The 14,793-nt window shown below is 37.6% G+C and overlaps 2 protein-coding genes across 2 annotated transcripts; one reads left to right on the top strand and one right to left on the bottom strand.

The window, feature by feature from the left end:
- Window positions 1–245: 245 nt before the first annotated feature.
- Window positions 246–1,008, bottom strand: LOC134658553 (STING ER exit protein). Its single transcript, XM_063514238.1, has one exon. The coding sequence runs from the start codon at window positions 911–913 to the stop codon at window positions 266–268; it is 648 nt and encodes a 215-aa protein (XP_063370308.1). The 5' UTR covers window positions 914–1,008; the 3' UTR covers window positions 246–265.
- Window positions 1,009–1,238: 230 nt separating this feature from the next.
- On the top strand, window positions 1,239–14,246 carry LOC134658461 (mitochondrial import receptor subunit TOM40 homolog 1). The gene is made up of 8 exons (XM_063514142.1): window positions 1,239–1,494; window positions 2,478–2,545; window positions 3,386–3,577; window positions 5,097–5,228; window positions 9,406–9,517; window positions 11,352–11,428; window positions 12,195–12,291; window positions 14,090–14,246. Exons 1-8 carry the CDS (start codon window positions 1,365–1,367, stop codon window positions 14,227–14,229), a joined length of 948 nt encoding a protein of 315 aa, XP_063370212.1. The 5' UTR covers window positions 1,239–1,364; the 3' UTR covers window positions 14,230–14,246.
- Window positions 14,247–14,793: the final 547 nt, after the last annotated feature.

The following is a 14,793-nucleotide window of genomic DNA, read 5'->3' as shown; positions in this document are numbered from 1 at the left end:
ATGCTATTAGTTTGTTTTAATGTATTTATTTACAGGTAACTAATTTTTATCGTAAAAAACCAGCAGATTAAATAAAACAGTTAAGTAAATGAAACAGATTGCATAATTTGGCAGTAAAATTGCATAACTTGAAACATTTGTCTGTTGTTATGGATTTTAAGTTTACATTTCCACAAGTGACACTGAGAACAACATTTAAAAAGAAAATAAATGTAAATTGCAAATTAGAAATCAAAATTCAATAGTTATTCATAAATATCCAAATTTATTTATCAATCAAAGTCCCCCGGACCCTCTTCTCCTGGACCTGCACCGGAGCCTCCGCCTGCCTCTTATTCATGCCCTTTCTCTCCAACTGTTTCTCAATAATCCTAGCATTGTTAGCGTAACTGTCCGCTACCTCTCTCGCCTCAATCTCATCCTCTTCTTCATCTATCGTCGAAACAGTCACCGAACTGAACTTGCCCATATTCTTAGTGTGTTTAGTAACCATAATCTTCTTAGGCTGCGTTAAAGCTACTTGCTTGTACATGTCTGTAACGTTATTTTCACCTGCAGTTTGTACTAACGCTCCTCTCATTATGAAAACAACATTGCTGTCTTGATCCGCCTTGTAGTAGATAGGGATCGCGCATTTTTTACATTTTAACCTGTATTGTCTCTCAATGCCCTTTTCGCGCTTCAGATAAACTGTCTCGTCAGGGTCTGAAGTGATTTTATGGGCGTGTTTAGAGCCGTCTATCACGCGCGCCCCGTCCGTCGGCCGCAGCGGCAATCGGTCGATAGTGCAGTCTAAAATCAGGGACATCTGGCCGCATATGCAGTAGTAAATGTGCAGAGGCTTGGTCTCGTTGTATTCTTCTTGATCTTTTGTGTCTGAACAGACGATGCTACGGGACACCACTTTCGGCATTGTGAAGGTTGAAAACGAAGTGTAGCGAAGTAATTGCAGTCGTAAAAAGGCTGTACTGTTATTTCTTCTCTAAATTACAGAACTTGTTATTTGTTAGGCAATTTTAAAGGAATATGAATGCAAATTCTCTAAAATCAACACTGCAACACTGTCTTTGCTCTAATAAGTCAATGTGAAACTGACAGTGACAAATACTTTTTTTTTAAATTCGTGTTGCCAGTACTACCACTTTTCATAAACCTTTTAAGTAGTTTTAAAAGTATCTTGAACAGTCTGACAGTGAGTAATAAAAAAAATATGACTTGTTTATGGTTACCTGTTATGTTGGTACATGTGTACTGTCAACTTCACACTGCTGCGATTGTCTTTTATTCGACAGAATTGTGTTTCACTGCACATGTTCATCGATTTCTGAGGAATTTAGGGAAAGTATATTAAATTCCTCAATAAAATGGGTGGCATAGCGAGCAGATATCGCGTCTCCAATTCTGGACTAACACCCACGGACATTAACAATTTAGAGAATGCAGACAAACGTGAAAATCCAGGGACATTGGATGAGTTGCACAAAAAAACCAAAGGTGAGCCGTGTGGGTGGAAATATTAGTATATACGTGATCAGATATGATAGGAAAGGGTATTCGCATCTTACGGGAATATTGTTGTTTTCTGTTCATTCAGAAAAAGCCGGTAAACATAACTTGAGCTTCCTATAAAAGTTTGGTTATCTTGTGATGTAATATTAGTAAATTATTCGAATTAATACTTGTATCTAATCATGCGAGGTTAGTTAATTAAAATAGAAAGCTATTCTGCGTTAATTTTGTCAGCAGTGTGGTACTTGAGGTGAGCTGTGTCCCGACACAATTTTGATGTTTACTCACTGATAAGAATTGATTTATGCATACTGAACCCTTTTTATATCTTGTCGGCACTTCTTAAAGTATTGCGTGTGAAGATGAAACTGAAGTTTCAAAATTGAGAATATTTTATGATGGAAAAAAATATTAAAATTTCACCTTGAATTCTAATTGAGTAGCACCCATGCTAACAATTTAGTGGCACTCACAGAAATAGCTGTATTTTTACAAATTAGAGTTGGACATACTAAGTATGAATAACATGCCTGATATGTGATTTAAATACTGAAAGTGTGATATAACAAAATAAAAGTATGTAGCATATATCCATTAATCCATAGCACAAGGCAGACAGTTACTAGAAAACAAAATTTAATGGTATAGCATGTTCATGATGACTATCCAATAAGAACTAACCTTTTAAGTAGCTTGATCTATAGTTAAATGAATATTATGTACCTACTTTAAGAAAGTACCTACCTACTTTAAGAAAGAGCGGGTTCTCCTGATACAGGTATATATATATACTTACAACTTTACAAGGAGGACTCAGATATAATTGTTTTCAAATTGTATTATGTTTAACCTAATAAACTTTTTTCATTTTTTTTTTCATAGAGTCACAATAACAAAATACTTCTATAAGCATAATTGATATTTTATAATTTAAAACCTAATTGGTAATGTTAACATTCATTTTTCAGATGTAATGCCAGTGAATTTTGAAGGTGGTAAATTAATGGTCAATAAGGGCATATCTAACCACTTCCAGGTAAAATATAATGATTTATTTTTTATGCATAAAATATTGTTGAAAAAATATAAGTGTGATGGCACTTAGCCAAGTGGTTAGTGGCTGCCTAAGAAGCTCGTAGTCCTGAGTTCAAATCTCAGTACAAGCATTTGTCTGTCTAATAAACAGCTCTTTCTGCATATTAGATATTTATATATTATCAGGTCACAACCAAAACTTACTACCTAATTAGAATTACCACCACCAGTTCATAGTTATAGTGAACCATATTAGTACCAAAATAAGGTTGATATTTGTTTTACATTTTTATTTTGTAATAAATTTTAGTTGTCACCTGATGACGATTTTGATTTTACATTGGGGAGTAACTAGGTCAATTTGTTAATATAATAAGATTGTCTCATAATACTTCTTTATAATTACAAAGAATCCAAGGGTTGGAAACTGGTATTTGCTCCATACAAAAATACCGGTATTATTACATTCTTTTTCGTTCTTTGGTTTATTATTTCATTTTTAATGGGACAGTCTAATAATACAAAGTTGTTACCTAAATACATGATTCAGTTTTACGTAAAGAGCATAAAATAATTCAAAACATTGGGCTATTTCAGGGTTCTTTAAAACTACATACCTGACCTATTAGAATATTGTTTAGAATTAATCTGACTTGTGTTTCATATTTCTTTTCTTTGTCTACAATCCTGCACGAAGTATAAGTATAAGTTTTCTGACCCATTGGTTGACTGGTGGAGAATGCCTTAAGGCATTAGTCCGTCATTTGTACAATTTTTATTGTGCAATACAGTTTAAATAAAATAAATACACCACCATTTATCAAAATTATTAAACTTCCAGATGTCCCACACACTAACAATGAGCACAGCTCAGAATGGCTACAAGCTAGGCGCCACGTACATCGGCACGAAACAGCTGTCACCAACAGAGGCGTTCCCCGTACTACTCGGGGATGTGGACCCCTCGGGGAACCTCAACTTCAACCTTATTCATCAGCTCACGCCGGAGATCAGGGTCAAAGGAGCTGCTCAGGTTAATATTTTACATAAGTTTAAATAGACATTTCATATAGCTCATGCTGTTACATACAGAATGTTGATTTTCATATATTTTTTTAATTCGTGACGATCACAAAACATACAGAGTTACAGACATGTACAGACAACAAAAACAGCAAGAAAACTTTTATTTCTAACTCTTTAATTAGACTGATCTAGACTAGATGAAGTCTGTAGTCTGTAGAGTGAACCTTATCTGTGGTTAAAAATGTAGGTATGGTTACTTATAATGTAAAGCTATAAAACTTACAAGGATTTGTGTAATTTCTTACTTAAAATTAAGTTTATTTTTCTTAATATTCATTTACTTAATGAGCCTTCGTAAGTTATTCTTTCTTGGTTGCTGCTAAATAATTCTTATTTTTATCTAACCATTTAAATTGTATACAGTGCAATACAGTGACTACAGTGAGTTACTGACGTGTTAGTGAAGAGTTTCCAAAATTACAAAGATTTCCACATAGAAAACTTTTCATCATTTCATAAGGGACATTGGTTTTGTTTTTTATTAACTTGCTATTACCAAAAAAACTTTATTTCCTATGAATTAAAATGGGAAGTAAACTACTACACAATCAAAGTACATTTTTTTTAAATATTATCTGCAACTTTTATGCTAACATCGTATAAATTCACAGTTAAATTAATAGTAGTGTGCGAAAGATAGTACAGAGATAGTACGTTCTATAAATCCAAAACATTATTATCTAATTTTTAGAAGGATGTAAACTCAAAAGTTGTTGTTTTTGTCCATGGTATAATAATATACTCCGCCTGGTACTCTCTTCCGAGATTCGCGAATGACCTAACTGTCACTTGCCTACGTCATCATGCTGTTTACAGGTTCTCAAACTTTAAAATGTGGGAGAATTTTAACCAACGGTGAAAATTATTTTAACGGCATTAATTTTAAGTTATTCATGTAGAAACATAGTAAAATAAAACAAATCTATACTGCCCTTTTCACTCCTACTCTTACAGTTCTGAATAGAACAGCCAGCCATTTTCGTAACAAAACATTAATTACCAAGCTTACGACGTGAAAAGTTTGGAAAACACTGCGACTGCTGACACTGAGCGAGAAGGAAATAACAATTAACACGCGTTCGACAAGGATGACGGTCAGGGACAACATGGCGGATTGTCAAATGTGACAGCGCTATCCTGTGTTGCCAGTAGTGTAAACAGAATTACCCGAACGTCTGAAATTTCTTTCGTGAATCGGAAGATATTGCTAACGAATAATTAACAATGACGTGTTATTGTAAAATTTAAGATAAAATACATATAAATGAAAATTATAAAGAAATATTTTAACTTATTAACCATAGATATAATGTACCCATGTAAACATGTTATGTTGAAATAAAGTGGCAATGTTATTGTGACGTAGGCAAGTGACACTCTGGGAAGAGAAGACCATGTTTTATTAGACCATGTTTTTGTCCCATATTTACCCCACATGAGCCTAACAAACTGTTTTGTCTCACCAGGTTCAAGAATGCAAGCTGACCGCCACACAAGGCACGCTAGAATACAAAGGGTCGGACTACACACTCGCCATGGCGGTCGGTAAGCCGGACTTCAGTGAAAGCTCCTCGGTCTTTGTCGGACACTACCTCCAGGTAAATCTAGCCTAGCATCTATAGAACTTATTACCTAGACAGTGAAATTGAGCTTATCTTACAAAAGGAAAAAGCGTGGATATATTTGCTTCTTAAGGTCTCTGCCCACTACACCGTATCATACCATGACCGTGCTATGAACGTGAAAAAAAATATCTTTGTATTAAAAAGTATGAGACTATGTCCACTAGCCCGTTCCGTCACCGACCATACCCGTAGCGTGCCATGCACGGACCGTCAAAAATTGTTGGCGAGGATATTTTGCCGGTGCCGAAACGCTCCGTGCATGGCACCATAGAGAAAAAATACATAGAGTGCTCACCTCCATACATCAGTTTTAGTACCAAAAAGACTATTAACTAGCATCAAGTAGCGGAACTATCAGTACTGCTACTTGACAATAGATGTAGCACCGACCGGAAAGTCTTATGCTGTTGAGATAAGACTTTCCGGTCGGTGCTACATCTATTGTCAAGTAGCAGTACTGATAGTTCCGCTACTCGATGCTAGATGTAGACACTGAAATTAATAGTCTGAACTGATGTATGGAGTGAGCACTCTATGTATTTTTTTCTCTATGATGGCACGCAACGTTGCCAGGACGGTGCGTGCTGGCGGCGAAACGGTGAGCATACGGGTTACAACCGCGTATGGTGACGGTTCTAAGCCCGTTATAAATGGGTTGCCGTATCTGTTGCTCGCTCTTGTCAGTATGATAACTAGAGATGCAACGGATAGTTGTTTGGCCGGATACCGGATATCCGGCCTGGACACTGGCCGAATATCCGGTATCCGGCCGCCGGATATTCGGCCGGCGGATCTATACCTATATTTTGAGTTTTGGACGTGCGCGTCGTGCAGGTTTCGACCTGTTTCGTAGTGAACGTTCGCGCGGACACATTTCTAGGATCGTAACGAGTTTTATCATGTCATTACGTAGTAAGTTCGTTTATAGTTACAAGTGCGCGCGCGTATTTTTGTGTAAACAAATAAGTGTATTGTCAAGTATTGTGTGACATTGGTTACGTATTCATTTCTATCTACTGTGTCGTTACATTATGACCGTGACTGTTTTTTAGATTCCATTTTTTACCCCAAAATGTGTTAATTTTACTATCCGGTATCCGGCCGGATAGTAGGTCACTATCCGGTATCCGGCCGGATACTAAAAAAACGGCCGGATAGGCCGGATACCGGATAGTAACCGGATATCCGGTGCATCTCTAATGATAACCATTCGCTCGCTCTTTCTGACGAGTCTGGCTCTCGCGAATAATACGCGGGTACTAAGGGCATGAAACGCGGATGCTACGGGGATTATAGGCGGATGCTATGGGGATGATACGCGGTTACTACGGGCACTAAACCCGTTATGTACGGATATGAAACGATGTAGACACGGTGTAGTGGGCATACTAGTCCGTGTCGCGTTACATTCCGTGCCCGATACGTTCATAGCACGGTCATGGTATAATACGGTGTAGTGGTGTCTGCCCACTAAAGTATAAAGTATAATTAAAGTATAAAGAAAAAGTGACGAAGCCCTCCAGTGGTGAAGCCGGATTCGAACCGGCGTCTTTAGCAATCCGGGCTAACGCCTTGAACCCCTAGGCCACTCGCCACGGCGGAACCCGTCCCAATTTCTCGACAATATGCCATCTTACTAAGACTAGGCGTCTTTGAACAACTCTAAGGGCAAGCAATATGCGCTTACACCTATACGAATAGGGATGCTGACACATGTTGAATTTTATAACAAAATCTAGTAAAATAGATAGCAAATGAGCAATTTATCACAATAATGTGGATATTAAAATAAAATATTGAAAAATTACAAAAATACAGGACCAGTACGGATATGATGGTCGTTCTTGTCTACGTGACAGCGTGATAAAACGGTGTCCGTCACTTTCTTTCCCACGGTGTTAAACAGTGACAGTTATTTTATCACGTGGATAAAGATGGATAAAGCTATGCATAATAGGCTGGCTGAAAGTTTCAAAATTTAAGTTTTTTTTAACTTCCAAAAACGATAAAAGTAAGGGTACCATTCGATTCCTTACATTTCATCCAAAAAAATATTCTATAGCAACTATATACATAAACGCAATATTTCACCGATAAAAACGCAATTTTCTTGTTTTGTCCATACTACAAGATGGGCGATGACGTCACGGCCTCTGGCCGTTTTGTATAGGGCGTTTCGCGAGTGAAGTGCGACTGTCGGACTTTGACTACAATTTCTGACTTTTGTGTTACTTTAATGCAATGGGTCCCATATAGACATTTGATCCTAAAAACAAACCCGATCGATAGATACCATAAAAAAAAATTAGTCATGTAGCCTATTCCTTACAGAATTACGATATAGCGAGAGAGACTGGTGCTTCCATCTAAACAACATTTTGGGTGTTCTTAAAGTATGTTTAACTTTAAAAATCTCTTTTCATTCAAGAAAGATATGTTGATCTCTCAATACGGCTAGGGTTAAAAAGCCGCCACAAAAAATGTAACCACATGTGGCACAAATGTACCACATTCCTGGTAAAGTATTTTGTAAATATTTAATATTAGAGTCCAATTTCGATTGTATATGCTCTTGTAACTTCTTTTTTAATAGCTTTTATTGTAACGGCGATGTCGAGAATATAATTAGATTGTTAATGAAATGGGACATAATGAGTGCACACGGATCGATAATGATTTCTAATTATCATTTTACTGCATATTGAAAAAAGATCTGTAATATGATGTATTTAGAGTTCATGTTAACAAAACAGTGGGTTTTGATTATGATTTTATTTAATGATTTTTTTGTCTTATAGATAGGATGAATGTGTCAGTTTTTTGTTACGTTATGCCTGTGTTTATCACTAGCTAAACACAGGCATAATGTAAGCTAGTTAAGTGTATCATTTCAAAAGTCTTGTAGCGAAGTATTGTTGATTACTGTCAAGTTCAAGTAGTCTTTTTTAGACTTTGAGATTTAGCTCAAATAATAAATTAGTTTTCAACCGCTGAATATCTTTGCTCTGGCTATGTTGAGTAAGAATAGATAGGAATTAAACAACTTTGGAATTTATATCAATATTTACCAACAAATTATGGAGGGATATTACAAAGTGTTCTAGATTCGTTTCCCAGTTTTCCTTTTTTTTTTACGATTGGAATTAAACAACTTACATTAATTTCTATGGTCACATCTACCTAAAAAAAAGTTTAAACCACATAATTGCGCTCTTTAGCGATAAGGCCGCCTGTTACCTCTGTCTTCATCATAGACTAGGAATCCTCTAGACGGAGTTTAGAGCAATTATTTCATGAAACCGACGCTGTCAAAAATACTGGGGTGCGGGGGACGAGGTGAGCGAATCCCGTGCCGTGATTGGTCCTTTCAAAGACACGGACCAATCACGGCACGGGATTCTGACACTTTGACTCGAAGATGGAGTAAAACTACCGTATATAGTGGCAGAGGGGGTAGCGTTACTATGCTCAGTCTAGAGGATGTCTTGTCTGTGGTCTTCATGTATTATTTGTGTTTCCATGTACATTAATTCTGATGTTGTGCAATAAAGAGGATGTGTATAGTATTATTAAATTATACAACGGGACTTAATCGCGTATCTAAGTTTTAAGATTTACCTCCGACGTTTCGAGGACGGCGTTGTCCCCGTGGTCTCGGAGAAGACTGGCTTAAGTTGACATCAGCATCGTCTAACCGCACTTGGTCTTGTTTATCCCAACATCCCTAGTGCGCAAAACGTTCAAGCGGATAAACAAGACCAAGTGCGGGTAGTTCGAAAAACTCGCGCGGTTAGACGATGCTGATGTCAACTTAAGCCAGTCTTCTCCGAGACCACGGGGACAACGCCGTCCTCGAAACGTCGCAGGTAAATCTTAAAACTTAGATACGCGATTAAGTCCCGTTGTATAATTTAATAATGTGTAAAAATCGTGAAAGTTTAAATCAGTGTATCACTGTACAATACAATACAAATACTCTTTATTGCACACCTCATTACAGAAAACAATACGGATAATACAGGAAGAAGAGGTTAAACAACAGGCGGTCTTATCGCTAAAAAGCGATCTCTTCCAGACAACCTTTAGGTAGCGGAAATTAATAAATTTATGTCATGTATTGTATTGTTGTTGTGTGTTGTCCTGTGTGTAGTCGGTGACGAAGCGACTAGCACTGGGCGCAGAGTTGGTATACCAGTCGGGCGCGCGCGTGGCGGGCGGGGAAGTGGCCATAGCGTCCGGTGCCGCGCGCTACACGATGGACGGTACGTACTGATTTTACTCATTTTTAGGGTTCCGTACCCAAAGGGTAAAAACGGGACCCTATTACTAAGAATCCGCTGTACGTCCGTCCGTCTGTCACCAGGCTGTATCTCACGAACCGTGATAGCTAGACAGTTGAAATTTTCACAGATGATGTATTTCTGTTGCCGCTATAACAACAAATACTTAAAACAGAATAAAATAAAGATTTAAGTGGGGCTCCCATACAACAAACGTGATTTTTGACCGAAGTTAAGCAACGTCGGGCGGGGTCAGTACTTGGATGGGTGACCGTTTTTTTGCTTGTTTTGCTCTATTTTTTGTTGATGGTGCGGAACTCTCTTCACCTTTAAACCTCTATGTTATAGTTGTCAAGACAAGTCTTTAGTCTATTCCCCAAAAAAGTATTTGTGCATACACGCAGTATCTTTTTGGCACTTTTACGATACTTCGTGTAATCACCAATTAAAAATATTGTATGAAATACATTGTTGCCAACCTAATTTTAATTGTCATCTCTGACAGATGAGTGAACCATAGACATGTTTTATTTTATTTCATTCATTCTTTTCCCGCTCGTACCCTCCATTTTTGAATGAAAAATATTTGTTAAATTTACAATTTTATTTCAAAGTGCTTGGTCGTAGAGAAAGTATTGTATGCAACGTTGTTTAACTGAGTCAAAAATACTCGTGGCGTCTTTATTGACAATTTTCGGCTTCGCCTCAAATTGTTACTCACGCCACTTGCCTTTTTTGACCTCTCTTAAACAACGGTTGCATTAAAAACTATTAACACATTCACTGCCAGACAAAAAACGGCGCACTACCCCAGAAACCGGTTGTCTATAGCTGTGTATAAAACATCGAATTAATAATATTATTATTATAGTTTTTTTTTTTAATGTAATTCGACATTAAGAGACCTTATACATCTCTAAGTAATTGTAATACGTTAGTTTGATTTGCTAGTTTCAATAAGTTGTATTTTATAATTGTTGATGTTTTTTTTTTGCTTGTATTAAATTCAATGTTGACGTGTAAAAGTGCCCTTGTGGCCTATTTTCTGAATAAATATTGAAGTTTGAACCCGCCCAGCGGGTTGTCCGGCATCTGAGCAAAGTTCACGAGCGCCCACCAGGTGGGTTCCTGGCAGTGAATGTGTTAAATCAGCCCCCTTTTTTCGCACCGGAAGTGGCATTCTTTTTCGTACTTTCGGCAAGTTCCGCCGTGGTAGACTATCGAATTCGGACTTAGCATCACTTTTATGAGAAACCATTGTGCATTTCATCATGGTATCAAGTCGGTTAGAAATTTTGCGGCCGGCTCTTCTACTAAATCGCGCAGTTTAAATAATAGTTTATATCCAGAGATCGGACAGATTGGCGTCATTGCTCGCAATAATGTGGACATGACTCCAAATTTGATTAAATAATTAATCATTTAATTATTTTAATTAATTTTTTACCTGTGATTTAATTTTGTTCCCTAGTCAATAAATAGCGCTTAAATATATTGTTGACGTAAAAAAATGAGTACCTTCAGAAAATTTGGAAAACATACCGATTATTTTTTTAAATAAATTTACATTATAAGAAATCATAGTCTTATATTTATTGATTAGGAATCAAAATTAAACCTCAGGTAAAAAATTAATTAAATGATTAATTATTTAATCAATTTTGGAGTCATGTCCACATTATTGCGAGCAATGACGCAAATTTGTCCGATCTCTGTTTATATCTAATACCCTCAAAATTACAATCGTACACGTCCAACATGCTCCATAGATAACTCTTAATATGAAAAAAAAAACTCTTAATATGCTATATTTCAGACTCGGAAGTGTCAGCGACGCTGGGAGCGGCTGGTTTCCATTTATGCTACTTCAAACAAGCCAGTGAACAACTCCAGGTATAGTTTTCAAACAATTCGTACCAAAAATGGGATTTAAAAAAGCGGCCAAGTGCGAGTCGGACTCGCGTTCCAAGGGTTCCGTACATTACTCAATTTTTAACAATGTATTTTTTATGTGGAAAGTGAATGAAAAAACCCCTAGGGATCGGATCAAAAACTAAGTAATTAAGTCCGACTCACGCTTGCCTGCACATTTCTAATAGGTTTTACTGTCATCTATAGGTAAAGAACTATTTTGTATATTAAAACAAAAAATTAGACCCAGTGGTTTCGGATATAAAAGGGGGGAAAGGTCGGACAGACAGACAGACGCACGAGTGAGGGTTCCGTTTTTTCCTTTTGAGGTACGGAACCCTAAAAATGAATAAATTTACGTTTTTAGGGTTCCGTACCCAAAGGGTAAAAACGGGACCCTATTACTAAGACTCCGCTGTCCGTCCGTCCGTCCGTCCGTCTGTCACCAGGCTGTATCTCACGAACCGTGATAGCTAGACAGTTAAAATTTTCACAGATGATGTATTTCTGTTGCCGCTATAACAACAAATACTAAAAACAGAATAAAATAAAGATTTAAGTGGGGCTCCCATACAACAAACGTGATTTTTGACCGAAGTTAAGCAACGTCGGGCGGGGTCAGTACTTGGATGGGTGACCGTTTTTTGCTTGTTTTGCTCTATTTTTTGTTGATGGTGCGGAACCCTCCGTGCGCGAGTCCGACTCGCACTTGGCCGGTTTTTTTATGTGTTTTTATTTGTAATTGCAGGTGGTAGCGGAGATGGACACGTCCTTCCGAGGAATGGAGTCTGTCGGCACCATCGGATACCAGGTCACCATCCCCAAGGCGGAACTAGTCTTCAGAGGTAAATAATAACTTCTTACATTAGATATACTTGGTCAACCAGATCTTGACAGTAGAAAAAGGCGGCAAATTTGAAAAATGTAGGCGCGAAGGGATATCGTCCCATAGAAAATTTGAATTTCGCGCCTTTTTTTACTGACAAGATTTGGTTGACCAGCTATATTTTATACAGTAACGGATATTGGGGTTTTCCAATCTATATTGGCGGAACCACTGTCAAAAAGTGCTATATTTGTGTACAGTTTTTTTGATGTTTTTGTTTAGTAACACTTGTTGAAATTCTTTGTTATAGAGGCCCAACGGAGCCGACATGTCTTTCTGATAAAGGCTTCTTTTAAATAAATAGATTAAAAAAAAAAAAAAAAAAAGCTATATTTTATATTCAGTTGTAGGTATGCTAGTAGCATGTGAAGCTTCCATATATTTTCTGCCATTTTAAAATAGGATTGCATTCACCCACGTTACTAACTGTGAACAAAATGTTTAACCTTTTGGACGCCAATGACCGATATGTCCGCAACCGTAGGTTCAACGCCAAAGACCGATTAATCGGTCACAGACCACAGAGCAACATCGACCTACGTGCATATACATAAAGTTCAACTTCAGTTTTGATGTGGCGTCTGAGTGACAGCTTTTGTGTTTGACACGGCGTGGAAAAGGTTAAAATATTGTAGTAAAACCGTGTTTTTGTTTTAAGGCATCATAGTCATTTTCAAAAACCGTGTGACATATATGTATAGACACCAAAAGTGTACAGTCAGCAGCAATAGTTGCTAAGCGGGCGAGGTGTTCAAAATAATCTTGACGCGACTTTATTGTTAAGAGAATAAGAGCGCGTCAAGGTAATTATGAACGCCTCTCCCGCTTAGCAACTTCTGCTGCTGACTGTACCTGAATGCTTTTTAGTACTGCTTAGATGCTCTCTCGACTGGCTCGAAAATAGGACAAACCTGAGAAACATGGATATATGGTAAAAACGTAACGAACTTTTTTTTACGTGTTTGGGTGGCTGCCGTTCAACAGAGCGACAGCTGATGTTCACAAGGGCTCATTGATTAGATTTAGATTTAGATTTATTTATTTCATAATATGAAATTACAATATAAATTATTTTACACTAATCTATACGAATTTATATTATGATCGTCAAGTAGGAAAATAACATTGTCATTACACATCGCCCTTAACCACTTTTCGAGGTTTCACCCGGGATGCTATTGGTCATACAAAGCTGTTCCTGACCTGAGGTCTATAAAATGGACCAACACAATAGAATGTTTTTTTTTTTTTTTAGTCTAATCTGCAATCGGCCGTTCTAGCCATAATCAGATGGTTTATGTTTTTTTTTTAATTATTATTTAGGGTGGTGTTCCACTGAGCACCATCACCAGTTTGCGTGGGGGCTTATTGTCTCTGATCTAGCCCTAGAGTGTGCCATCTTTTTAGCCTCGGTATGTAGTCTTGTTCGTGTAACAGGACTACATATGTACACATATATAACAATGGAATGTTAACAACAATTAATTGTTTTAATTTTATTTGAATTATATTTTATTGGATTTTAAATTTAAATGTATAATGTACTTAATAATAATTGTAACTGTAATTAATTTATTTTATAAAGGTAACATATGCAAGACTAAATTATATTTTAGTTCTCTTTGACATTTGTATGCCAACGGGCAAAACATAGCGCTCAAATGTAACATAAGACCCATGTATTCCTATGTTTTACAAATAAAGCATTCTGATTCTGATTCTGATTCTACAAGATAAACAAAACCATTGTCTTCCAGGTATGGTAGACTCAAACTGGAACATCGGAGCGGTCCTCGAGAAGAAACTTCAGCCCCTGCCCTTCACATTTGCACTCTCCGGGATGGCCAACCAGGCCAAACAACAGTTCAAGTTCGGCTGCGGACTCATAATCGGTTAGACTCCCAAAGATCACACACTGTCGATAGTTCTTACACTTGTGTACTAGTTACTGTAACATCGGAGTGATCCTAGCACTCCGGGATGGCCAACCAGGCCAAACAACAGTTCAAGTTTGGCTGCGGACTCATCATCGGTTAGACTCCCAAAGATCACACACTGTCGATAGTTCTTACACTTGTGTACTAGTTACTGTAACATCGGAGTGATCCTAGCACTCCGGGATGGCCAACCAGGCCAAACAGCAGTTCAAGTTTGGCTGCGGACTCATCATCGGTTAGACTCCCAAAGATCACACACTGTCGATAGTTCTTACACTTGTGTACTAGTTACTGTAACATCGGAGTGATCCTAGCACTCCGGGATGGCCAGCCAGTTCAAGTTCAACTGCGGACTGATCATCGGTTAGACTCCCAAAGATCACACACTGTCGATAGTTCTTACACATGTGTACTAGTTACTGTAACATCGGAGTGATCCTAGCACTCCGGGATGGCCAGCCAGTTCAAGTTCAACTGCGGACTGATCATCGGTTAGACTCCCAAAGATGCCCACACTGTCGATA

This window comes from Cydia amplana, chromosome 22, assembly GCF_948474715.1.
Source record: "Cydia amplana chromosome 22, ilCydAmpl1.1, whole genome shotgun sequence".
NCBI lineage: Eukaryota > Metazoa > Arthropoda > Insecta > Lepidoptera > Tortricidae > Cydia > Cydia amplana.
The sequence above is the reverse complement of the archived record's forward strand: the minus strand, read 5'-3'. Positions and strand labels throughout refer to the sequence as shown.

Bases quoted from the DNA above. Each gene is read 5' to 3' on its own strand.
- LOC134658553 (XM_063514238.1), bottom strand. From the start codon at position 913: ATGCCGAAAGTGGTGTCCCGTAGCATCGTCTGTTCAGACACAAAAGAT.
- LOC134658461 (XM_063514142.1), top strand. From the start codon at position 1,365: ATGGGTGGCATAGCGAGCAGATATCGCGTCTCCAATTCTGGACTAACA. The intron at 5,229-9,405 runs GTAAATCTAGCC...TCCTGTGTGTAG, and splicing joins TTGTCGGACACTACCTCCAG to TCGGTGACGAAGCGACTAGC. The intron at 9,518-11,351 runs GTACGTACTGAT...GCTATATTTCAG, and splicing joins CGCGCGCTACACGATGGACG to ACTCGGAAGTGTCAGCGACG.